This window comes from Muscardinus avellanarius (genome assembly GCF_963383645.1).
Source record: "Muscardinus avellanarius genome assembly, chromosome: 16".
Taxonomy (NCBI): Eukaryota; Metazoa; Chordata; class Mammalia; order Rodentia; family Gliridae; genus Muscardinus; species Muscardinus avellanarius.
The window spans coordinates 36,580,225-36,607,422 of NC_137802.1; the positions used below are offsets into that span (position 1 = coordinate 36,580,225).

The 27,198-nt window shown below is 40.2% G+C and overlaps 1 protein-coding gene across 5 annotated transcripts in view; it reads left to right on the forward strand.

Moving 5' to 3' along the window:
- The window catches only part of TRIM37 (tripartite motif containing 37), a gene marked incomplete at both ends in the record, with an annotated part of 115,456 nt that overhangs the window by 17,510 nt on the left and 70,748 nt on the right, over positions 1-27,198 (forward strand). For all 5 annotated transcript variants that reach the window (XM_080712505.1, XM_080712508.1, XM_080712509.1 and 2 more), the window contains 5 exons: positions 8,700-8,787; positions 11,467-11,589; positions 14,348-14,471; positions 22,102-22,169; positions 26,797-26,921. In XM_080712505.1, coding sequence (XP_080568631.1) covers positions 8,700-8,787; positions 11,467-11,589; positions 14,348-14,471; positions 22,102-22,169; positions 26,797-26,921 — 528 coding nt within the window. The remainder of the gene's footprint in view (positions 1-8,699; positions 8,788-11,466; positions 11,590-14,347; positions 14,472-22,101; positions 22,170-26,796; positions 26,922-27,198) is intronic.

Sequence of the window (27,198 nt, forward strand, 5' to 3'; positions counted from 1 at the left end):
TCAGTAAGTTAGGCTCTCAGCAACTTAGTGAGACCTTGTTTTCAAATAAAAATAAAATAGATCTGGGCATGTAGCCTGGAGGTTAAAGGTCCCTGGATTCCATCCCCAGTACCACACATACATACTCAAAATGTTTATTCATAATCAGAAATAAAACCCAGTTTTTTTTCTCTACTATTCTAGTTAAACTGGATTCTTAAGTATTTCTGTTACTTCAAGCATTGTAGAAGTCACACCTAAAAGAATAATTTTTTAACATGTTTTATGGATAAACATTTAGGTATACTTTTTCTCTGGGATGCCAGGTATCAGTACTGGTAGCCTAACCCAGGGACCTTGCTTAATCTTGGCTAGACAAGTTTGGCTGCTTGCTGGGTTAATAAATAAATAAATGATGGAAGATGAGTATGGTGGTTCGCTTGTAATCCCAGCATTTGGGAGGCTGAGACAGGAGGATTGCAGTTCACAGCCAGCTTCAGCTACTTAGGCCCTTTGCAACTCAGACCCTGTTTCAAAATGAAGAATAGAAAATAAGGCTATAGGTGTAGCTCGGTGGTAGAACACCCCTAACTTCCATTCCCAGTACCACCCCCCCCCAAAAAAAAAGGAATAATGGAAAAGGAGAAAATTGTGTGCAGTAGCTTGGTGTGGTCGCACATGCTTGTAATCCCAGCACTTGGGAGGCTGAGACAGGAGGGTCATGCAGGTTCGAAACCAGCCTCAGCTACTTAGTGAGGCTCTCAGCAACTTAGTGAGACCCTGTTTCCAAATAAAATATAAAATAGGTCTGGGAGTATAGCCCAGAGGTAGAAGGCCCCTATGTTCCATCCCCAGTACCGCGCGCGCACACACACACACACACACACACACACACACACACACACACAATTGTGTGCAGTTGGATCAAAATGAGAAGTATGTTCAGAAGCAATTTTTTTGGGGGGGAGTTATTAGTAGTGGAGAATGGAACCCAGGGGCATTCTGCCTTCGAGTGACATTCCCAGCCCTATTCTTCAGTCTTTATTTTGAAACAGGGTCTGGCCAGGTTGCAGAGAGCCTCACTAAGTAGCTGAGGCTGTCCCGAACCTGAATCCTCTTGTCTCAGCCTCCTGAGTTCTGGGATTACTAGTGTGTGCCACCATGACTAGCTTTCAGTATCACTATTTAGAGAGATCCTTTACCTTTTGTTGAGCTTCTTTTATTAGAGCCTCTCAAAAGTGGAATGGAACAGCAACAGTTTGCTAATTTGCTAATATTTTGTACTGGGGATTGAACACATGGATATTCTACCTCTAAGATATACTCCCAGCTGTTTTTATTTTTATTTTTATTTTTATTTTGAAACATGGTCTCATTGCATTTCTGAGAATATTACTTGTTGAGGTTGGCTTCAAATCTACAATCTTAGCCAGACATGGTGGCTCACACTTGCAATGCCAATACTTGGGAGGTTGAGACAGGAGGATTGCAGGTTTTTGGCCAGCATTATCTACTTAGGCCCTCCACAATTTGGTGAGACCCTGTTTCAAAATAAAGTATAAAAAATAGGCCTCGGGGTGTAGTTCTGAGATAGAATGCCCCTGGTTCAATCTCCAGTACCAAAAAAACCCCCCCAAACCTTAAAATCTTCTGTTTCAGTCTCCCAACTACTGCAATTACAGAATATGCTACTGTGCATGGTTTTAGTGTCTTTTTGTGTGGTGTGTGTGTGAATCCAGGGGCATTCTACTTCAGATCTACATTCCCATCCCTGTTTTATTTTGAAATAGGTTCTCACTAAGTTGCAGAGGTCCTTGCTAAGTAGCTAAGGCTGGCTGCAAACTTGCAATTCTGCTTTTTCAGCCTCCCAAGTACTAGGATTACAAGTGTACGCCACCACACCTGGCTCCAGTCTCTTTTGTGATACTCTTTGGTTTGCTAAAGGTGCATACGGGCCATTGATTAAAAATTGTACCCATAAATGTCCTACATTGTAAAACTCATCTGATTAGGAAAATAAATCAAAATCTCACATTTTTTAGGATATTTCCTGTCCAAAAAAGTCACACCTTCAAGTTTAGGAAATCTTGCTAAATAAGCTTTCAAATGGTATCAGATATCCTGTTTATTGTTAATTTTTTACTTTTTTTCCCCCAGGCTATACGCCCAAATCTATTTTATATTTTATTTGGAAACAGGGTCTCACTAAGTTGCTGAGAACCTCACTAAGTAGCCGGGTGTGATGGAGCACGCTTGTAATTCCTTCGCTTGGGAGGCAGAGACAGGAGGATCGCGCAGGTTCGAAGCCAGCCGCGCACACTGGTTTAGGAGACCATTTCCAAAAAAAAAAAAAAAAAAGTAAAAATAGGTTTGGGAGTGTAGCCCAGAGGTAGAATGGCTTTCAGGAACCCCAGTACCACCAAAAAAAAAAAAAAAAAAAAAAAAAGAGAGAGAGCGGGGGTGGGGGGGAACGAGAGAGCGAGAACCTCACTAAGTAGCTGAGGCTGGCTTTGAACCTGTGCGATCCTCTTGTCTCAGCCTCCCAAGCACTAGAATTACAAGCATGCGCCATTACGCCCTGCTAATTTTTTTTTAATTGATATTTAAAATTACTTATAGCAAACATAAAATGTAGATCTATTTAGGCATTTTTCTGTGATTCTTAGTGTTTTCCATCAATGAAATACTTTTTTTTTTTTTTTTTTTTTTTTTTTGCGGGTCTGGGGATGGAACCCAGGGGCATTCAACCTCCGAGCTACACCTCCTGCCCTATTTTTTATTCTTTATTTTGAAACCGGGTCTCACTGAGTTGCAAAGAGCCTCACTAAGTAGCTGAGGCTGTCCGCGAACCGCGATCCTCCGGTCTCAGCCTCCCAAATGCTGGGATTACAAACGTGTGCCACCACGCCCGGCTTCAATTAAATACTTTTAAAAATTGCTTTCTAGGCAAGAGAAAACTGAATTTTTTTTTTTTGGTACTGGGGATGAAACCCAGGGGCATTCTCCCTCCGAGCTATACCCACTAGCCCTATTTTTTGTTCTTTATTTTAAAACAGGGTCTCCTTGAGTTGCAAAGAGCCTCACTAAGTAGTTGGGGCTGGCTGCGAATGGTGATCCGTCTCTCAACCTCTCAAATGCTGGGATTACAAGCATGTGCAATCTCGTCTGGTTTAAAACTGTGATTTATTTATTTATTGGTGGTATTGGGTGTGGTATCCAGGGGCTTTTCTACCTCTGGGCTAAACTCCCAGACCTATTTTTTTTATATATACTTTATTTGGAAACAGCGTCTTACTAAGTTGCTGAGAGCCTCACCAAGTAGGTGAGACTGGCTTTGATCCTGTGCGATCCTCTTGTCTCAGCCTCCCAAGCGCTGGGATTATAAGCGTGCGCCACCATGCCTGACTAAAATTGAGTTTTAAATGTTCTTGTTTTGATAAAATACACATAACTAACCAGGCATGGTAGTGTACACTTTTAATCCCAGTAATTGGGAGGCTGAGACAGGAGGATCATGGTTCATGGACAGCCTCAGCTACTTACTTAGTGAGGCCTTCCATAACACTGAGACTCTGTTTCAAAATAAAGAGTATAAAATAGTGCTGGGAGCTGGTTGTGGTGGCACATGCTTGTTATCCAGGATTTGGGAGGCTGAGACAGGAGGATTGTGGTTTGTAGACATCCTCAGTTATTTAGTGAGGCCCTTTGCAACTCATTGAGAACTTGTTTCAAACTAAAGAATAAAAAATAAGGTTGGGGCTGGGTGTGGTGGCGCACGCTTGTAATCCCCGCGGTTGGGAGGTAGAAACAGGAGGATTGTACAGGTTCGAAGCCAGCCGCGCTGGCGTAAGAGACCCTGTTTCCAAATCAAAAAAGTATAAAAAATAGGTCTGGGAGAGTAGCCCGGAAGTAGAAGGGTTTCCAGGAACCCCAGCACCACCAAAAAAAAAGGGCTGGGGGTGTAGCTCCAAGTTAGAATGCTCCTGGGTTTCAACCCCAGTACTGTCAAAAATAAAAAATAGGGCCGGGTATGTAGCTTGGAAGTAAAATGCCCCTGGGTTTAATCTCCAGTACCGGGGAAAAAAAAAAAAAGAATTTACCACCTTTACTAATTTATTTTTAGGTACTAGGAACTGATCCCTAAGTCATTCTCCCTCTGAGCTCTACTCCCCCTCTTCTATTTTTATTTTCAAACAGTTTCTGGCTAGGTTGGTGAGGGTTTTGCTAAATTGCTGAGGCTGATCTACGACCTATGATCCACCTGTCTTAGCCACCCAAGTACTGTGATTACAAGCATGTGCCATCACACCTGGCTCATATGCTACCATACCTGACTCATCTTAACTATTTTTTTACTTTTTATTTTAAGTGGTACTGTGGATGGAACCCAGAACCATTCCACCTTTGAGCTATACCCCAGCCCTATATTTTATTCTTTATTTTGAAACAGTGTCTCACTGAGTTGCAAAGGGCCTCCTTAATTAGCTGAGGCTGTCTTCTAACTGCTATCCTCCTGTCTCAACCTCCCAAATGGTGGGATTACAAGCATGCACCACCATGCCTGGCTAATCATATATATATATATAAAATTTTCTTTTAAATATGGAACACTTCACAAATTTGCGTGTCATCCTTGCGCAGGGGCCATGCTAATCTTCTCTGTATCGTTCCAATTTGTGCTGCCAAAGCGAGCAGTAATCTTCACTATATTTAAGTGTACAATTTATTATTGTTAACATTGTTGTGTAACCAGATCCTATTTTGCCATTCTACCTCCAAGCTACACCTCAGCCCTATTTTTTATTCTTTATTTTCAAACAGGCTCTCACTGAGTCACAGAGGGCCTCACTAAATAGCTGAGACTGTCCAGGAACCACAATCCTCCTGTCTCAGCCTCCCAAATGCTGGGATTACATGTGTGCACCACCATACTTGGCTCCTAAAATTTTTCATCTTGCAAAATTGAAACTTTATCTATAAAAGAACTCCCCATGTCTTTCCACTGGCTTTTGGCTCTCAGTATTATATTTTGTTAGTTCGTTCTACATTCCTCATATAATTATCATGCAAATTTTGCCATTTTGTGAATAATTCAGCATGATGTTCTTAAGGTGCATCTATAACTGTAGCATGTGTTAGAAATTCCTTTTTAAGTCCATTCAGCATTCTGTCATGTATATACCACATTTTGTTCTTTAAGTACCTATTAGTAGATATTTGGATTGCTTTTATTTTTTGGATATTGTGAATAATTCCACTATGAATTTGGTGTTTATGCCTTCAAGACTCCAGTTTTAGTTCTTTGAGATATATACCCAGAAGTGGAATTACTCGGCCATATAGTAAGTTTTTTAAATTGCTTTTTATTTTGGTGGTGCTGAGGATCAAACCCAGGGGTTGAGCATGGGAGGCAAGTACTCTACCACTGAGCTTCACCCTAGGCCCTCTATTTTTAGTTGTAATAAAACTTCCATGCTTTTTTCCGTGGCAGCAATGCCGTTTTATAGTGCCACCAATAGTGCATAAGGGTTCTTCACATCCTGGCCAATACTTGGAGGTTTTTTTTTTTTATTTTTCTTTTTGTGGCGCTGGAGATTGGACCTAGGGGCATTCTACCTCTGAGTTTTGCACCCCTGCCTTCTTTTTTTCTTCTTTCTTTCTCTTTCTTTCTTTCTCTCTTTCTTTCTTCAGTAATGGGGATGGAACCCAGGGGCAGTTACACCCTCAGCCCTATTTTTTATTCTTTATTCTGAAACAGGGTCTCACTGAGTTGCAAAGGGCCTCACTAAGTAGCTGAGGCTGTCTGCAAACTGGGATCCTCCTGTCTCAGCCTCCCGAATGCTGGGATTACAAGTGTGCACCACCACACCTGGCTCCTTATTTCATTTTTTACTTTAAAACAGTCTCCCTAAATTGCTAGCAGCCTTACTAAGTTGCTGAGTCATCTGAACTTGCCATCCTCCTGTCTCAGCCTCCCAAGTGCTGAGATTATAAGTGTGTACCACCATGCCCAGTTTTTTTTTTAAAACAGGCATCCTAATTGATGTAAAGTTTTTGATTTGCATATCCCTAATGAGTGGTGATGAACATCTTCTCATACGTTCCTTGACTGTTTGTCTTCTTTGAAGAAATGTATCTTCATGTCCTCTGCCTGGTTTTTAATTTTTTGTGTGGAATAATAACTTTTTAAATGTATTCTAGATAGTGATCCCTTATTATATATATTGCCTTTTTATTTGTTTTCCCACTTGGGTGTTACAGAGGCACTCTTCCACTGAGTGGCATCCCTAGCTCTTTTTATTTTGAGACAGGTTCTCAAATTTTCTGATGCTGGCCTTGAACTTGTGTTCCTTTTGCCTTAGCCTTCCAATCCGTTGGGATTATAAGTGAGCACCATCACACCCGGTTTAATTGATTTTTACATGATCAGAAGTGTTTAGTGTGGGGAGGGTACTCGGGGTTCTAGAGGCATTCTACCTTCAGGCTATACCCTCAGCTCTTTAGTTCTTTTTTTTTTTGGGGGGGGATTATACTGGTGATTAAACATAGGGCATTCTACCTCTGAGCCAGCCCTACTTTGCATTCTTTATTTTGAAACAGTATCTCAGTGAGTTGTAGAGGGGCCTTGCAAGTTACTGAGGCTGGCTGAGAACTTGCAATCCTCCCATCTCCGCCTCCCAAGTACTGGGGTTACAAATGTGTACCACCAAGCTAGGCTCTCCTAGCTCTGTTTAAATTTTTTATTTTGAAACAAATCTCATTAGGTAGCTGAGATTCTCATTGGGTTACTGAGGTTGGTCTTCAACCCTCTATCCTTCTGTCTCAACCTCTAAAGTACTGGGATTATAGATCAAGATTTTTATTTTGATGTAGTTCTGTTTTATCTATTTTTACTTTTGTTGCCTGAGATTTTGGTGTCATATCCAAGAAATCACTGCCAAATCCACTGAAGAAGTCATGAAACTCTTATTCTTTTGTTTTTTTTTCTGAGAGTTGTAGAGTTTCTCTCCCCCTCCCCCCAGTACTGGGGATTGAGCTCAGAGGCATTCTACCTCCAAGCTATACCGCCAGCCCTATTTTTATTCTTTATTTTGAAACAGAGCCTCACTAATTTGTGGAGGTCCTCACTATGAAGCTGAGACTAGCTACAAACCTGGGATTCTATTGTCCCAATCTCCCAAGTCCTGGTATTTTAATACCAGTACCACCACATCCAGCAGAGCTTTTATTTTATGTTGAGGTCTTATTTTTTTTTTTTTTTTTTTTTTTTTTTTTGTGGTAACTGGGGATGGAACCCAGGGGCATTCTACCTCCAGTCTATACCTTCAACCCTATTTTTTTATTCTTTCTTTTGAAGCAGGGTCTCACTGAGTTGCAAAGGATCTCACTAAATAGCTGAGGCTGGCCTTAAACCACAATCCTCCTATCTCAGCCTTCCAAATGCTGGGATTACAAGCATGCTTGCCTGGCTATGTTGAGGTCTTTGATTTATTTTTAGATCTTTATTAAATATCATGTAAAGGATCTGTATTTTTCTGGTAGGGCTGTTATAGCAAGGTTCCTAACTGAATGGCTTCAATAGTAGAAATTTATTTTTTCATAGTTTTGGAGGCTAGAAATCTATGATCAAGGTGCTGATAGGGTTGATCCCTGGTGAGGCCTCTCTTGTAATTGGCCGCCCTTTTGCTCTTTCATCCCATGACCTTTGCTTTGTGTGCATGTACTACTGGTGGGTCGTTAACTTACAAAGACATCTTATTGGATCTGTTTTTCCAGTTTGGCTTTGTATAACCTCAATTTCCTCCTTAAAGACTCTTATTTCCAAACATAGTCCTATTGGGGGATAGGCTTCAGCATATGAATTGGGGGGGGGGACACAACTCTGTTCATAACAGTATTTTCATTGTTTTGCATGTGGATGTCTGGTTAAGAGAAAACTTGTTTTCAATGCGTATCTAGTGTTATTACATTATACAGTTAATTACATGTCTGAATTATTGTTATCATTGGCTGCACATATGGAAAAAAAGTTCATGGATACATGCTTATTTAAATATATCAGTCTGGCCCAAATATGATATAGGATAGAATTTATCATTAGCGATACTAGAATATGGTGTTACATTTGTATTTTTTTGGGGGGGAGTCTGGAGATGGAACCCAGGGTCATTCGACCTCCAAGCTACTGCCCCTGCCCTATTCTTTATTCTTTATTTTGAAACCGGGTATCACTTGAGTTTCAGAGGGCCTCACTAAGTAGCTGAGGCTGTCTGCGAACCGCGATCCTTCAATCTCAGCCTCCCAAATGCTAGGCTTACGAGAATGCGCCAACATTCTTGGCCATGGAATACATTTTGTGTGTGTGTGTGGGGGGTGGTACTGGGGTTGGAACCCAAGGGCTTTCTACCTCTGGGCTATACTCCCAGACCTATTTTTTATATTTTATTTGGAAACAGGGTCTAACTAGGTTGCTGACAGCCTCACTAAGTAACTGAGGCTGGCTTCGAACCTGCGTGATCCTCCTGTCTCAGGCTCCCAAGTACTGGGATTATAAGCATGCACCACCATGCCTGGCTATGGAATACATTTTATATTGTGTTTTCTGAGATATAATCATTTAAAATGGGAGTACTTATTTCCTGAATTTTAGAAATTTGTTGAGGTAATCATATTTCAGTTTTAATTTAGTTTATATCTTATTTTCTTTTCATAATGTGTAGGTGTGAAAATCACCATGAAAAGCTTAGTGTATTTTGCTGGACATGTAAGAAGTGTATCTGCCATCAGTGTGCACTTTGGGGAGGAATGGTAAGCAAAAAAAAAAAAAAAATTCAGTATGTTTTCTATTCTTAAGGGCTGAAAGGCATTAAAATACTTGTTTGATTTAAATAGAAAGAGTTCTTTTAGCTGGGTATGGTGGCGCACGCTTGTAATCCCAGCGCTTGGGAGGCTGAGACAGGAGGATTGCGCAGGTTTGAAGCCAGCCTCAGCTGGCATACAAGACCCTGTTTCCAAATAAAATATAACATAGGTCTGAGAGTATAGTCCTGAGGTAGAAGGTCCCTGGGTTCCATCCCCAGTACCATTAAAAAAAAAAACAAAGAAAAAAAGTTCTTTTATTTTGTAGTCAAAATTAAAATGTATCTACTTATAGATGCCTTAAAGGTATTTAAAAGTATTTCACCTATAATTCCAGAATTACTTTTTTGGGTGGGGGTGTTTGATGTCAGATGTATTTTTTTACATGAATATTTTAATCTAATATCTACAAAATATATGTCTAGTCTACTCCCCCTATCCTGGGATTCAAATACAGGACCTTGCACCTGCTGGTTAGATAGTTGACCAGTGAATTTATAGCTCTCTAGACTTACATTCATTTGTCAAACTTTTGTCCTGTCATCAAGGACTTGAATGAAAGGCTGATCTAATTATGGCCACAATTTCCAGGTTTGTCTTCTTTAAATTTGAGTACAAATATTTAGATCTTAAATTTTTCCCTTATTTTTTGTTTTTTTCTCATCTCATTCAAAAGCAGAGGGTTTTTGTTTGTTTGTTTGTTTGTTTTGGGGGGGGATTGATGCCTTGGGTGTTCCACCTCTGAACTATATACCCCAGCCCTTTTTATTGTTTTGAAACAGTTTTACTAACTTGTTGAGGGTCTTGCTAAGTTGCTAAGGCTGTTTCTGAACGTGATATTCTTCTATTTCCCAAATACTGGGATTACAGGCATATGCTACTGTGTCTGGCTTTTTTTTTTAACTTTTTATTTTGAGGTAGGTTTTTTTCTATGTTCCCCAGACTGGCCTCAAACTTCCAGATTCAAGCTGTCTTCCTGTTTCAGCCTCCCAAGTACTGAGACTATAGGCCTGCACTGCTGTGCCTGGCTTCCAAAGTAGAGCTTCACATAGGTACTCTACCAGTAAGCCCAACACAGTAGATTCTTATTGGGGAAAATAAGTGACAATGAGAAGAGAAGTGGTTAGGTATCTGAAGTTACCTGTTAATTTAAAGAAGTCATCATTCTTTTGGTATAAGTAAGTATTTAGCTCCCATATTTAATATTTAGGAAGCCGGGTGTGGTGGCGCACGCTTGTAATCCCAGTATTTGGGAGGCTGAGACAGGAGGATCATGGTTCATGGACAGCCTCAGCTACTTTGTGAGGCCCTTTGTAACTCAGTGAGACCCTGTTTCAAAATAAAGAATAAGCCGGGCGTGGTGCCGCAAGCTTGTAATCCCCATGCTTGGGAGATGGAGACAGGAGGATCGCACAGGTTTGAAGCCAGCCTTGCTGGCTTAAGTGACTCTATTTCCAAATAAAAAAATATAAAAATAGTTCTGAGAATGTAGCCAGGAGGTAGAAGAATAAAAAATAGGGCTGGCTTGTAGATTGGAGGTAGAATGCCCCGGGTTCCATCCCCAGTACTGCCAAAAAAAAAAAAAGCATATATATTAATACTTAGGTTTTCTAACAGGAAATGGCTATACTCTTTTCTACACATTAAATGAACATTTAAAAATACGTGTCTTATCTCTTGGAGAAGGTGGGGGGATGATTTAGCTAAATACAGCAATTCTAATAAGAGTTTTTTTGTTTGTTTGTTTGTTTTGGTGGTATTGGGGTTCCTGGAAACCCTTCTACCTCTGGGCTACACTCCCAGACCTATTTTATATTTTCTATTTGGTAACAGGGTCTCTTAAGCCAGCGCGATCCTCCTGTCTCCGCTTCCCAAGTGCGGGGATTACAAGCGTGCGCCTCCACGCCCGGCTTTATTCTTTATTTTGAAACAGGGTCTCACTGAGTTGCAAAGGGCCTCACTAAGTAGCTGAGGCTGTCTGTGAACCTGGATCCTCCTGTCTTAGCCTCTCAAATGCTGGGATTACACCTGTGCGCCACAACACCCGGCTTCAAGGATTTTTAAGTAAAAGAAAAAAAAATTATTTTTTGAGATGCTAAGGACTAAACTCAAGGCTTCCCACTTTCTGTGCTTTATATATCCCCAGCACAGAATTTTTGTTATTTCTGAGTTTTTAGGTAGATGTGACTATTTTGCAAAAGTCCATTAATTATAATCTTATAAAGGTGCCACATAAACAAGCTGATTTTATGCAACCACTGACCTGCTTTAGCAAAATAAAGGTAGTTAGTTAAAAAAGATGGAATAAGCCGGACATGGTGGCACACGCTTGTAATACCAGCATTTGGGATGCGGAGACTGAAGGATTGGGGTTTGCTGACAGCCTCAGTTAAGCGAGGAGGCCCTTTGCAACTCAAAAAATAAAATAAAAAAGACTAAAAAATAGAGCTTGGGGAGTATCTCAGAGGTACAATGCCCCGGGTTTCATCCCCAGTACCGCAAAAAAAAAAAAAAAAGATAATTTGAAAACATTACTAATTTATTAGTGTCTGTATAGTGTTAAAAGGAATGTACATGCAGATCAGGTATATGAAGTCGTTCTAATACTACTATTATTAATTTCAATAGCATGGTGGACATACCTTTAAACCTTTGGCAGAAATTTATGAACAGCATGTCACTAAAGTGAATGAAGAGGTAGCCAAACTTCGTCGACGCCTCATGGAACTGATCAGCTTAGTTCAAGAAGTGGTAAGAGAATTGCTAAAAGTCCAATATTTATATACTTTATTTAGTAGTAGTAGGAATTGAATCCAGGCATAAACTACCACTGAGCTATGTCCCCAGCCCTTTTAATTTCTTATTTTATTTTGAGACAGGGTCTTGCTAAGTTGTCTAGCTTGGCTTTAAACTTGGAATCCTCCTGCCTCAACCTCCTGAAGTTGTTAGAGTTACAAGTATGCACCACTGCATTGAGGTCATTATTCCTTTTATATTCTATAATACGTAATAATGCACATATAATATTATAGTGTTGTAATTTACAGCGATGTACTGGGGATTGAAAGCAGAGGTACTGCCGGGTGTGGTGGCACACACTTGTAATCCCTACGCTTGGAAGGCTGAGACAGGAGGATCGCACAGGTTCGAAGCCAGCCTCAGCTACTTAGTGAGGCTCTCAGCAACTTAGGGAGACCCTGTTTCCAAATAAAATAGAAAATAGGTCTGGGAGTATAGTGCAGAGGTAGAAAGCCTCTGGGTTCCACTCCCAGTACCATCAAAAAAAAATAAAAAAAAATTAAATCTTCTTGTCTCAGCCTCCCAAGTATTGGGACTATAGGCATACACCACCACTCCCATCTTAGAATCTTTTTAACTGATTTAGTTCAATATAGATTTTTTTTTTGGTGGTGGTACTGGGGTTCCTGGAATCCCTTCTACCTCTGGCTACACTCCCACGGGCTACACTCCCAGACCTATTTTTATACTCTTGTATGTGGAGGCGGAGACAGGAGGATTGCGCAGGTTCGAAGCCAGCCTCACGGGCTTAAGAAACGCTGTTTCCAAAAAAATAATAACAGTAATTTTATATATATATATAAAATAGGTCTGGGAGTGTAGCCTGGAGGTAGAATGGTTTCCAGGAATGCCAGTACCACCAAATAAATAGATAGATAGATAGATAAATAGATAGATAGATAATGTCCATTGGTCAATAGGATTATAAGCGTGCGCCGCCACGCCCCGCAGTATATAGACTTTTTTTAAAAACAGCGAACTACCCATGCTATACCAACAATTTAAAAATACTCACTTAGGCCGGGCGTGGTGGCGCACGCTTGTAATCCCCGCGCTTGGGAGGCAGAGACAGGAGGATCGCGCAGGTTCGAAGCCAGCCGCAAGCGCTGGCTTAGGAGACCCTGTTTCCAAGTAAAAAAAAGTAAAAATAGGTCTGGGAGTGTAGCCCGGAGGTACAAGGGCTTCCAGGAACCCCAGTACCACCAAAAAAAATAAAAATAAAAATAAAAATAAAAATAAAAATACTCACTTAAAGATATTATAGAAGTAATCAACTGATTTTTTTTTTTTTTTTTTTTTTTGGTGGTACTGGGGTTCCTGGAAGCCCTTCTACTCTGGGCTACACTCCCAGACCTATTTTATACTTTTTTATTTTTGGAAACAGGGTCTCTTAAGCCAGCGGGGCTGGCTTCGAACCAGCGTGATCCTCCTGTCCCCGCCTCCCAAGCTCGGGATTACAAGCGTGCGCCACCACATCCTGCGTAATCAACTGATTTTAAGAGTCATTGCAGCGGGGCGTGGTGGCGCACACTTGTAATCCCAGCATCGGGAGGCTGAGAATGGAGGATTGTGGTTCACTGACAGCCTCAGCTACTTAGCAAGGTCGTCCGCAACTTAGTAAAACCCTGTTTCAAAATAAAGAATAAAAAATAGGGCAGGGTGTATAGCTGGGAGGTCGAATGCTCCTGGGTTCTATCCCCAGACCTGCCAAAAAAATCCCAGAATAATTGCATTGATTTTACTTACGTCTGTCTGAGTGTGTGTGTGCCCTTGTGTGTACAGTGCCAGTGATTGAACCCAGGGGCATTCTACCTCCTACCTACACTATCAGGCCTATTATTTATTTATTTATTTATTTATTTATTTATTTATTTATTTATTGTGGTACTGGGGATTGAACCCAGGGGCATTCTACCTCCAAGCTACAACCCCACCCCAATTTTTTTTTTTTTCAGTACTGGGGATGAAACTCAGGGGCATTCCACCTCTGAATGACACTCCCAGGCCTAATTTTTTATTCTTTATGTTTGAAACAGTGTCTCACTGAGTTGCAAGGGGCCTTACTAAGTAGCTGAGGATGTCTGCAAACTGCTATCCTTCAGTTTCCACCTCTCAAATGCTGGGATTACAAGCGTGAGTCACCACGCCTGGTCCCCAACCTGATTTTTTATTCTTTTTTTTTTTTTTTTTTTTTTGGCTCTGGGGATGGAACCCAGGGGTATTCTACCTCTGAGCTATACTCCCTGCCCTATTTTTTATTTTTTATTTTGAAACCGCATCTCACTGAGTTGCAGAGGTCCTCACTAAGTAGCTGAGGCTGTCTGCGAACCTCCGGTGTCAGCCTCCCGAATGCTGGGATTACAAGCGTGCACCACCACGCCCGGCTTTTATTCTTTATTTTTGAAACAGGGTCTCTTTAACTTGTAGAGGGCCTCACTAAGTAGCTGAGGCTGCCCAATCTCAGATCCTCCTGTCTCAGCCTTGTAAGTAATGTGATTACAGCATTTGCTACCTCGTTTGGCTTATTTTTTAATTTGAAACAGGATCTTACTAAGTTGCAGAGGGCCTCACTAAGTTGCTGAGGCTGGCCATGAGCCTGCAATTCTTCTATCTCAGCCTTCCAAGTATTGGGATTGCAGATGTGTGCCACCACCCCCAGCTTTTAAAAAGTTCTCCAGTTAAAATTCTTTTTATCTTTTTTTTGCCCTAGGAAAGAAATGTGGAAGCTGTAAGAAACGCAAAAGATGAGCGTGTTCGGGAAATCAGGAATGCTGTGGAGATGATGATTGCAAGATTAGACACACAACTGAAAAATAAGCTTATCACACTGATGGGTAAGTGTTTTGTATTGTTCCTTAAGCCTCCTTGATCTTTAATTTTTGTAGAGTAAGGTTGTTGAATTGTTAAGGTTAAGAAGGAATCTTGAGATTTTAGGCAATTTCATGTTATAATCTGCATGGATGTTTGACTTATATTTAGAAATCATTGAGAGAGCTAGGCGTGGTGGCACACTTGTAATTACAGTATTTGGGAGACTGAAACAGGAGGATCACAGGTTCAGAGACAGCCTCAGCAATTTGGTGAGTCTCAGCAAGTTAATAAGACCCTGTTTTTTGTTGTTGTGTTTTTTGTTTTGTTTTGTTTTGGTACTGTGGATTAATCCCAGGGGTATTCTATCTCTGAGCTATGCCCCAGACCTATTTTACTTTTTATTTGGAAACACATTTTCACTAAGATGGTGAGAGCCTTGGGAAGTTGTCAAGGCTGGCTTTCAACATGCAGTCCTCCTGTCTCATTCTTCTAAGTACTGGGTTTACAAGGGTGTATTACCATGCCTATCACAGATTCTGGTTTTATTTATTTACTTATTTTTATTTTTTTGGTTCCTGGAAACCCTTCTACCTTTGGGATACACTCCCACGGGCTACACTCCCAGACCTATTTTTTAACTTTTTTATGTGGAAACAGGGTCTCTTAAGCCAGCGAGGCTGGCTCCGAACTAGCGCTATCCTCCTGTCTCCACCTCCCAAGTGTAGAGATTAGAAGCGTGTGCCACCACGCCTGGCAGATTCTGGTTTTAAATAAATAAAAAAACAAAAATTCAGTGTAGCTTGGAGGTAGAATGCCCCTCCCTAGGTTCAGTCCCCAGTGCTACACACAGACACACACCCATCATTGGGAGAAAAATTTTCACAGCTATTTGGGTGGAAATCCTATTGACCAATGGACCACATTTATCTATCTATCTATCTATCTATCTATCTATCTATCTATCTATCGGTACTGGCATTCCTGGAAACCTTTCTACCTCCAGGCTACACTCCCAGACCTATCATATATATAATTATTGTTATTATTTTTTTGCAAACAGCGTTTCTTAAGCCCGTGAGGCTGGCTTCGAACCTGCGCGATCATCCTGTCTCCGCCTCCCCAGTGTGGGGATTACAATCATGCGCCACCACGCCTGGCCTTGGACCACATTATTAACCCTATTTTTAAAATTTGATAAGAATTCCCATTAATAATGTTCAATTTTCTTTCATTCTGTCTTTGCTAATGGTGAAAAATTGATATTTGTGATTATTAAAATAGTCTCCTCAGCTTTTTCTTAGAGATTTAAAGTCTTCGTTTCTTTAGCTGGGTGTGATGACACATGCTTATAATCCCAGGACTGGTAGACTGAGACAGGAGGATCACAGGTTTGAGGATGAGCTCAGCACTTGGTGAGACTCTTATCAACCTAGTGAGACCCTGTTTTAAAAATAAAAATAAAATAGGACTAGGAGTATAGCTAGGAGGTAGAATGCTTGAGTTCAATATCCCCAGGACCATGCAAAAAATAAAAATTAAAAAATAGGACTGGGGCTGGGTGTGGTGGCACACAGTTATAATCCCAGCATTTGTGAGGCTGAGACAGGAAGATTGCGGTTTGAGGATAGCCTCCTCTACTTAGTGAGACCCTTTGCAACTCGGTCAGACCCTGTTTCCAGATAAAGATTAAAAAATAGGGTTGGGAGTATAGCTCGGAGGTAGAATGCTTTTTATTAATCTACTTCATTTATTAACATAGAATAAGCTTTTTGATATTTTTACTACTCAAAGAAGCTTCATTAATTTAGCTTTCTGACTCTGTGCTTGTGCCTTCAACATGTTCACAATGATTTTCTCCTCACTAAGGAAAGCACACTTCATCCTGTCATGGACACAGCAAAATTGAGCCATTGTAGTCTCTGCCAACATACTTTTTTGTTTTCACCAATCTCATAAGAACCAAGTTTCAGAGCATGAACCCCTTGTAGCCACTTGGGCACACATCATGTGCAGGTTTTGGTGCTTTTTCAGCCTTCTTGGTATAAAGGTAAATGATCCTGTTACCAGGGGCTCAGGAAACCTCAGTTTTTGGGTGTTTTTTTTTTCTTTTTTTTTTTTTTTTTTCTGTGTGTGTGTGGTACTTGGGGTGGAACCCAGGGACAGAATATTCTATCTACAGGTTAAACCCCAGCTTGATTTTTTATTCTTTATTTTGAAACAGGGTCTTACTGAGTTGCAGACATCCTCACTAAGTAGCTGAGGCTGTCCACAAACCTCAATCCTCCTGTCTCAGCCTCCCAAATTCTGGGATTATAAGTGTGCACCACCATACCCAGCGACAGCTGAGTTTTGTTAGAGGCTTTATTGTAGGAAAATCTATGATGATATGTCAAAGGCTAGACCATTTTGAGTGCCCTTATGCCAGCTCAAAGACTATTTCCAAATGCTCACTACCTCTGCAAACCCTTGGTTGGCAACTTATTGTACATGGAAGAGAAACCACACTACTACTTTACTTATTTATTTACTTATTTACTTGTTTGTTTATTTATTTATTTATTTATAGTATTGGGGATTGAACCCAGGGGCATTCTGCACTCCCCAGCCCTATTTTTTATATTTTGAAAAAAGGTCTCACTAAGTTGCAGAGGCCTCGCTTAGTAGCTGAGGCTGGCAGTGGACTTGCAATCCTCCTGTTTCAATCTCCCAAGTATTGGGATTACAGTGTGAGCCACCATGCTTGGCTCCATAATACTACTTTCAATTGGCAAAATTTCTGCTAATCTTATGGAATTAAGGCTAGTTCTAAACCCTTTAAACTTTCTGGTTTATAGAGAAAATGGTCTGATTTGGCAAGTATGATTTGTTTTGTTTTAGAAGCATATAAAGCATTTTCTTTTATATAGTAATAAATTGTAATAATTTATCTTATTTCTTTGTGTCTCTCTTGAATCTATATACTTTGGACAAGTTTTTTTCTATTATAGTTCTTTTTATGCTCTAAAGGATAGACCTTTTGCCTACATTTAACTTAAACATCTGGTTCAGCCGAGCGTGGTGGCGCACGCTTGTAATCCCAGCATTTGGGAGGGATCGCAGTTCATGGACAGCCTCAGCTACTTAGGCCCTCCGCAACTCAGTAAGACTCAGTTTCAAAGTAAAGAATAAAAAAAGCTGGTTCTTTGAGAAGATTAATAGGATTGACAAACCCCTGGTCAACCTAATCAAAAGAAAGAGAGAATCAACTCAAATTATTAAAGTCAGAAATAAAAAAGGAGACATCATCACAGACAGAGGGGAAATTCAAAGGATTATCAGAAACTATTTTGAGAATTTATACTCCAACAGACTAGAAAACATGGAAGAAATCGATAGATTTCTAAGCACATATAACCTACCTAAACTGAACCAAAAGGACATAGCAAGCCTAAACCAACCAATAGCAAACAAAGAAATAGAGCAATCAAAATTCTGCCAACAAAGAAAAGCCCAGGCCCTGACGGGTTCCCAGCTGAATTCTACAAAACTTTCAGTGAAGAACTAATACCAATACTTCACAACTTTTTCCGGGAAATTGAAAGAGATGGAATTCTCTCTAATTCCTTCTATGAGGCCAATATCACATTAATTCCCAAACCAAATAAAGATACTTCAAGAAAGGAAAATTACAGACCAATATCCTTAATGAACATAGACGCAAAAATTCTAAACAAAATACTAGCTATACGCATTCAAAACCTTATCAAGAGCCGGGTGTGGTGGCACACGCTTGTAATCCCTGCGCTTGGGAGGCAGAGACAGGAAGATCGTGCAGGTTCGAAGCCAGCACGCGCTCTGGCTTAGGAGACCCTGTTTCCAAAAAAAAAAAAAAAAAAAAAAGTAAAAATAGGTCTGGGAGTGTAGCCCGGAGGTAGAAGGGCTTCCAGGAACCCCAGTACCACAAAAACAAAACAAAACAAAAAAAACATATCAAGAGAATTGTACACCATGACCAAGTTGGGTTCATCCCAGAAAAGCAAGGCTGGTTCAACATAGGCAAATCAATACATGTTATTCACCACATAAATAGAACTAAGAACAAAAACCACATGATCATTTCAATAGCTGCTGAAAAAGCATTTGACAAAATCCAATACCCATTTATGTTAAAAGCACTGCAGAAAATTGGAATAGAAGGAACATATTTTAACATCATTAAGGCTATATACAATAAACCAATATCATATTGAATGGGGAAAAACTGCAAGAATTCCCTTTAAAATCAGGCACAAGACCAGGATGCCCATTATCACCTCTCCTTTTCAATATAGTCCTTGAGACTCTTGCCACAGCAATAAAACAAGAGAAGGAAATCAAAGGAATTCAAATAGGAAGAGAAGAGCTAAAACTATCCTTATTTGCAGATGATATGATTCTTTATCTAGAAGATCCAATGAACTCAACCAAAAGACTTCTGGAGTTGATTAACCAATTCAGCAAAGTTGCAGGATACAAAATCAACCTAAAGAAATCAGTTGCTTTTTTTATGCCAACAATGAATCCACAATGAAAGAAAGAAAACTATTCCATTTGCTATACCCTCTAAACCAATAAAATACCTAGGAATAAACCTAACCAAAGATGTAAAAGACCTCTACAGAGAAAACTACAAAACTTTAAAGAAAGAAATTGAAGAAGACCTTGGAAGATGGAAAGATCTCCCTTGCTCATGGATAGGCAGAATTAATATAATCAAAATGGCCATTCTGCCAAAAGTGATCTATAGATTCAATGCAATCCCCATTAAAATACCAACATTTCTCATAGACCTGGAAAAATCAGTTATTAATTTTGTATGGAGGAAGAAAAGACCCAGCATAGCCAAAGCAATTCTCAGCAACAAGAACCAGGCAGGAGGCATCACAATCCCGGACTTCAAATTATACTGTAGAGCAATAGTAGTAAAAACAGCATGGTATTGGCACAACAATAGGCAGACTGACCAGTGGAACAGAATAGAAGATACAGAAACAAACCCACACATCTATAGTCAATTGATCTTTGACAAAGGGGCCAAACTCATGCTAGAGAAAAGACAGCCTTTTCAACAAATGGTGCTGGGAGAACTGGGTATCCATTTGTAGAAAGTTGGATCTGAACCTTTACTTCTAACCATGCACAGGAATCAACTCAAGATGGATCAAAGACTTGGAAATTAGACCAGAGACTGTGAAGTTATTAGAGAAAGGCATAGGATCTACACTCCAACATATAGGTAAACAGGGAGTAACTTCTCAATAAGACTTCCAAAGCGCAGGAAATTAAAGCAAGAATTAATAAGTGGAATCTCTTCAAACTAAAAAGTTTCTTCTCATCAAAGGAAACCATCAAGAACCTAAAGAGGAAGCCTACAGAATGGGAGATCTTTACCAGCCACCACTCTGATAGGGGGCTAATATCCCGAATATACAAAGAACTCAAAAGACTCTACACTAGCAAAACAAACAACCCAATCAAGAAATGGGCAACTGAAATGAATAGACATTTCACAAAAGAAGAGAGACAAATGGCCAATAGATACATGAAAAGATGTTCAACATCACTACCCATCAGGTAGATGCAAATCAAAACTATGCTGAGATTCCATCTAACCCCTATCAGAGTGGCAAACGTAAAGAAATCAAGCAACAATTGCTGGCGAGGATGTGGGGAAAGAGGAACTCTTTTACACTGTTGGTGGGAGTGCAAAGTAGTTCAGCCCCTATGGAGATCAGTATGGAGATTCCTTAGAAAACTGGGAATAGATCCACCATTTGATCCACCTTTACCACTCCTGGGTATCTTTCCAAAGGGGTTGAAATCAGAGAACTACGTTAACATACCCATGTTCATAGCAGCACAGTTTGTAATAGCCAAAATATGGAACCAACCTAGGTCTCCATCAACAGATGAATGAATTGCAAAACTATGGGAAATACACACAATGGAATTCTATTCAGCTATAAAGAAAAATAAAATAATTGTGTTTGCAAGAAGATGGAAGGAACTAGAGAACATTATGTTAAGTGAGATTAGTCAAGCACAGAAAGAGAAGGGACATATGTTTTCTCTAATATGTCCAAGCTAGGGAGTAGTAATAATACCAAAGGGACTCCAGATGATGGAGGGGAAATCTCAGCAAAGCTTGAATGGAAGGATAGGAGAGGAAGAAAGCTGAGGTTGTTCAATGGAGGAGCTACATATGAATATGTGTAACAGCATAAATACAACATGATTAACCTGGACACTCTCTACTGGGGGGGAGGGGAGAGGGAAGGGCATGAAGCACAATGTAAATGTACACCACTCTCAATATGTTCCACTTGTAAAAAATAAAAAATTAAATTAAAAAATTAAAGAATAAAATAAAGAAAAAAAAGGACAGGGGATATAGCTCGGAGGTCAAATGCCTCTGGATTCCATCCCCAGACCCGCAAAAATAAATAAATAGGGCAGAGATTGTAGCTCATGACCGAATGCCCCTGGGTTTCATCCCCAGATCCACCAAAAAAAAAAAAAAAAAAAAAAAAAAAAAAATTCTGGTTCACTGGGTGTAGTGGTACATGCCTGTAATCCCAGTACATCTGAGGTTGAGATTGAAGGATGCCAGGTTTGAAACCAGCCTCAGCAATTTAACAAGACTCTCAGCAACCTAGGGAGACCCTGTTTCAAAATAAAAATTAGAATAGGGCCTGAGGTGGCTTGTGTGTCTCAGAGGTATAGAACCCCTGGGATGTTTATTTTTTATTGTTTTGCAATGCTGGGGACTGAACCCAGGGACATTCATCCTACCTCTGAGCTATACCCCCAGCCCATTTTTTTGCCTGCGTGCCTGCCTGCCTCCTTCCTCCTCTCCTCTCCTCTCCTCTCCTCTCCTCTCCTCTCCTCTCCTCTCTCTTCTTTCTTTCTTTCTTTCTTTCTTTCTTTCTTTCTTTCTTTCTTTCTTTCTTTCTTTCTTTCTTCCTTTCTTTCGATGGAACCCAGGAACATTCTATTTCCGAGATACATCCCCAGCCTTATTTTTTTTCTTTAAATAAAGCAGGGTCTCACTGAGTTGCAAAAGGGCCTCACTAAGCAGCTGAGGCTATTCGCGAACCATGATCCTTCTGTCCCAGCCTCTGAAATGCTGGAATTACAAATGTGCACCACCACGCCTGGCTTTTAAATGAATTTAATAGTTCTAAATTGAATTTTGTTTTGTTAAAAGTACTTGGGGTTGGTTCTGCAATTGTTTATTTTTTTATTTTTTATTTTTTTTTACGGTACCATGAGATCTAACCCAGGGGAATTCTACCTCAGAGCTACACACCGAGCCCTATATTTTACTCTTTATTTTGAAACAAGGTCTCACTGAGTTCCAAAGGGCCTCACTAAGTAGTAGCTTAGACTGCAAATCACGATCCTCCTGTCTCAGCTTCCCAAATGCTGGGATTACAAGTGTGTGCCACCATGCTTGCCTTACAATTTTTTATTCCCAGCTACTATAATATTAGCTTCAATCCTTAAAATTTTATAAATAAAGTATAATGAAGAGTGTTTGCTAAGTTCAAATGGATTTTTAAATTTTATTGTTCTTTGTAAGTTAGTTTTCTTTCTTAAAACAATGAGCTTGAGTGCTTTCTAATATTTAAACAGGTCAGAAGACATCTCTAACCCAAGAAACAGAGCTGTTGGAATCCCTGCTTCAGGAGGTGGAGCACCAGGTGATGAAATATTAAATGTAATAGTATTTCTATTTCTCCCCCTCTGTCTCTCTCTTACTAGGGATCAAACCCAGGGGCTTTCCTACCTCAGAGCTACATCCCCAGCCCTCCGTATGTATGTATGTATGTATGTATGTATGTATGTTTGTATGTTTGTATGTATGTATATATGTATGTTTGTATGTATTTATGGTACTGCCCCTGCCTGAACCCAGGGGCATTCTACCTCTGAGCTACACCCTCAGCCCTAATTTTTATGAAACAAGGTCTTGCTAAGTTGTGTGGGGGCAGTAAGTAGCTGAGGCCGGCTGAGGACTATGATCCTTCTGCTTCAGCCTCCCAAGTATAGGGATTACAAGCATGCCTCCCCATGCCTGGTGCCCCTGTTTTATTTTGAAGCAGGATCTCATTTACTTGCTGAAGATCTCCTTGCCACATTGCTGAGGCTGGCCTGAAACCTGAAATTCTCCTGTTTCAGCCTTTAAGTACTGAGCCTAAGCTACTACACACATGTGCATACGCACACACGTACGAATGTGTGTATGTGTGCATTTTTTTTGTGTGTGGTACTGGGGATGGAACCCAGGGATATTGTACATCTCCAGCCCTATTTTTTATTTTTTATTTTGAAACAGGGTCTTACTGAGTTGCAAAGGGCCTCACTAAGTAGCTGGGGGCTGTTCTTGAACCGCGATTCTCCTATCTGAGCCTCCCAACATATTTTCTTTATTGATATATGTTGAATTTTTGCCCATAATTTTATTGTTTTGTTTTCATAATTCTATATATAAAGAACTAAATACTGGTGTGTGTGTGTGTGTGTGTGTGTGTGTGTGTGTGTGTGTGTGTGTGTTGAACTGAGGATTGAACCTAGGGGCATCATACTTTCTTGTTAAATCCTCAGCCCTATAATTCTTTATTTTGAAACAGGGTCTAAGTTGCAGAGGGCTTACTATGTAGCTGAGGCTGACTGCAAACTTGTGATCCTTCTGTCTCACCCTCTCAAGTCATGGAATTACAAATGGGTGCTGCCATCCCCCAGTTTAGATAAGTCTTTTATCATATTAGATAAATGTTTTGGAAAGATGTTCTTCATGTCTGCTATTTTTCTTTACATTTTCTTTATTTTTCTTTTCTCTTTTTTGCGCTACTGGGGATGGAACCCAGGGGCATTCTACCTTTGAGCTACACCCTAGCCCAATTTTTTATTCTTCATTTTGAAACTGGGTCTCACTGAGTTGGAAAGGGCCTCACTAAGTAGTAGCTGAGGCTGTCCACAAACAATGATCCTCCTGTCTAAGCCTCCCAAATGCTGGGATTACAAGCATGCTCCACCATGCCCAGCTTCTTTACATTTTCTTAACAGTGGCTTATGAAAAGTAGAACTTTTTTTTTTCCGGTACCCGTGATTGAACCCAGGGCATTCTATCTCTGACCTTCACCCCCAGTCCTATTTTGTTTTTTAATTATTTATTTTGAAACAGTCTCACTGTCTTGCAAAAGGCCTTACTAAGTAGCTGAGGTTGTCCTCGAATCGTCATCCTCCTGTCTCAGCCTCCCAAATGCTGGGATTACAAGCATGCACCACTATGCTCAAGTAGAACTTTTAATTTTTTTTTGTTTGTTTCGGTGGTACTGGGGGTGGAACCCAGGGGCTTTCTACCTCCGGGCTATACTCCTAGACCTATTTTTATATATTTTTTGGAAACAGGGTCTCACTAAGTTGCTGAGAGCCTCAGTAAGTAGCTGAGGCTGGCTTTGAACCTGTGTGATCCTTCTGTCTCAGCATCTCAAGCGTGGGGATTACAAACATGTCCTACCACGCCTGGCTCAAACTATAAAATTTTGATCTTATATTTAGGAAATTTTTACTCAAGGCCAGCCAGAGTTACTTTTTTTCATGTTCTTTTTTTTGTTTTTCTTTTTTTTCTTTTTTTTTGCGGTACTGGGGATGGAACCTCCAAGCTACACCCACATTCCTTCATTCCTATTTTCTTTATTTAATTTAATTTTTATTTTATTTAGTTTATTTAGTTTATTTATTTTATTTAGTTTATTTTATTTAGTTAATTTTTATTTTATTTAGTTAATTTATTTTTTTGGTGGTACTGTGGTTCCTGGAAACCCTTCTACCTCTGGGCTATACTCCCAGACCTATTTTATATTTTCATTTGGAAACAGGGTCTCTTAAGCCTGGAAGGCTGGCTTCAAACCTGCACCATCCTCCTGTCTCTGCCTCCTAAGCTCAGGGATTACAAGCATGTGCCACTACACCTGGCTTCCTATTTTCTTTATTTTGAAACAGGGTCTCACTGAGTTGCAAAGGGCCTCTCTAATTAGCTGAGGCTATCCACAACAGCAATCCTCCTGTCTCAGTCTCCTCAATGCTGGGATTACAATCACGTGCCACCATGACCGGATGTTTGTTTTTTAATTTCCAATGTTTTTGTTTTTGTCTTATTTTATTTGCAGTATTGGAGATTTAGCCCAGGGATATTCTACATTGAAATAAATTCTTAGACCTTTTTATTTTTTATTTTTTTGGTGGTACTGGGGATGGAACCCTTCTACCTCTGGGCTACATTCCCAGACCTCTTTTTATATTTTTTATTTGAAAACAAGGTCTCTTAAGCCAGCAAGGCTGGCTTCAAACCTGTATGATCATCCTGTCTCCGCCTCGCAAGTGCAGGGATTACAAGTGTGTGCCACCACACCTGGCTTATTTTTAATTTTTAATGAGGGTCTCACTGAGTCGCAGAGGCTGGGCCCAAACTTTCTTTCTTTTTTGGGGGGGTACTGAGGATGGAACCCAGGCGGCATTCTACCTCCAAGGTACACCCCCTGCCCTTTATTTTTTATTTTGAAACAGGGTCTCACTGAGTTGCAGAGGGCCTCACTAAGTAGCTGAGGCTGTCCGCGAACTGTGATCCTCCTGTTTTAGCCTTCCAAATGCTGAGATTACCAGCATGCGCCATCAGGCTTGGCTCTCTCTCTCTCTCTCTCTCTCTCTTTTTTTTTTTTTTTTTTTTTTTTGGTGGTACTGGGGTTACTGAAAACCTGTTTACCTCCGGGCTACACTCCCAGATCTATTTTATATTTTTATTTGGAAACAGAGCCTCACTAAGTAGCTGAGGCTGGCTTCGATCCTGTGCCATCCTCCTGTCTCAGCCTCCCAAGTGCGGGGATTACAAGCGTGTGCCACCACGCCTGGCTTCTCCTATTTTATTTTTAATTTTGAAACAGTCTTACTAGGTTGATGAGTCTCACTATTTGCTTAGGCTATCTTTGAAACTGTGATCCTCCTGTCTCAGCCTCCCAGATACTGGGATTATGAGTGTGCACCACTACATCTAGCTTGAGCCTTGTTTTTCTTTTGTGGTATTGGGGATTGAACCGATGGATATTCTACTCTGAGGTACAATGCCAGCCTTTTTATTTTTTTATTTTTTGTAGTACTGGGGATGGAACCCAGGGACATTCTATCTCTGAGATATACCCCCAGCCCTAATTTTTATTTTTTATTTTGAAACAGGGTCTCACTGAGTTGCAAAGGGCCTCACTAAGTAGCTGGGCCTGTTCACGAACCCTGATCCTCCTGTCTCAGCTTCCCAAGTGCTGGGATTAGAAGCATGCGCCACCATCCCTGGCTCCAACCTTTTTTATTTTGGAACAGGGTCTCACTAGGTTGCTATGAGTGTTGCTAACTGAGGCTGTGATGCTCCTGTCTCAGTCCCCATGTAATGGAATTATAAGTGTGCATCACCATGCCTTGTTTTTTGAGCCTTTTTTTAATTGGGAATTTATTTTTACTAGAAATTAAATTTATTCTTTTTGTAGAATTAGGGATTGAACCTATAGATATTTTAAACTTGAGCTACACCCTCAGGCCTATTTTTATATTTGTTTTGAAATAAGGTCTCACTAAGTTACAGAAGGCCTCACTGAGTAGCTGAGACTGGCTTCAAACCTGTGGTCCTCTTGTCTCATCCTCCCAAGTATGGGTTTATAAGCGCGTACCACTACACCCAGCTGAAATTCAATTTTTCTTCGTGTCTTTTTCTTCTTCTTTGAGGTAGTAGGGATTGAACTCTCAGGGTCTTGCACATGCTAAGCAGGTGCTCTGCCTTTTGGTTATATCATTTGAATAAGTAACCTCAGCTTCCTTTTTAAAAAATTTCAGTTATTTTTTGGTATTGGAGATGAAACCTAGGGGTATCATCTCTGAGAATCTGGCTAAGTTGCTGCATCTGGCCTCCAACCTCTGATTCTCTTGTCTCAGCCTCTTAAGTATTGGGATAAAATTATGTCCTCTGTTCCCTGCTTTTAAAAATTTTACTGGTACATTGTAATTGTAAATATTAGTGGGATTCTTTGTTATATATTTGTACCCACACATACCATAATTTGATCCACTACATCCTCCAGAATCTTTGAAGATCATTTCTCAGACTCACTTTGAAACAGTCATTTTACTTTTCTTTCTTTCAGGTATTTTTTTTTTGGGGGGGGGAGGAAATGGGATGTTATTTATAATCAGAGCATTTCTAATTTTCTTCTTAGTAGAAATTTTGAGGTACCATTGAATAGTGATTTTATTGGTTCAGATAATTTATATTTTTTTACACAGTTGCGGTCATGTAGTAAGAGTGAGTTGATATCTAAGAGCTCAGAGATCCTAATGATGTTTCAACAAGTTCATCGCAAGCCCATGGCATCCTTTGTTACCACTCCTGTTCCACCAGACTTCATCAGGTATGATAGTTTGTACATTTCTTTTTCATTTGAAGTTTATGTGCAAAGATACACCCTTGTTTCAAAATAATAAGTTAGTTTTAATCTAATCCTTTTTTCCCCCCATGGTACTGGGAATGAATCCCAGGGACATTGTACCTCAGATCTACACCCCCAGTCCTAATGTTTAGTCTTTTTATTTTTTAAACAGTGTCTCACTGAGTTGTAAAGGGTCTCACTAAGTTGTTGAGGTTGTCTGCGAACCCCAATGTTCCTGTCTCTGCCTCCCAAATGCTGA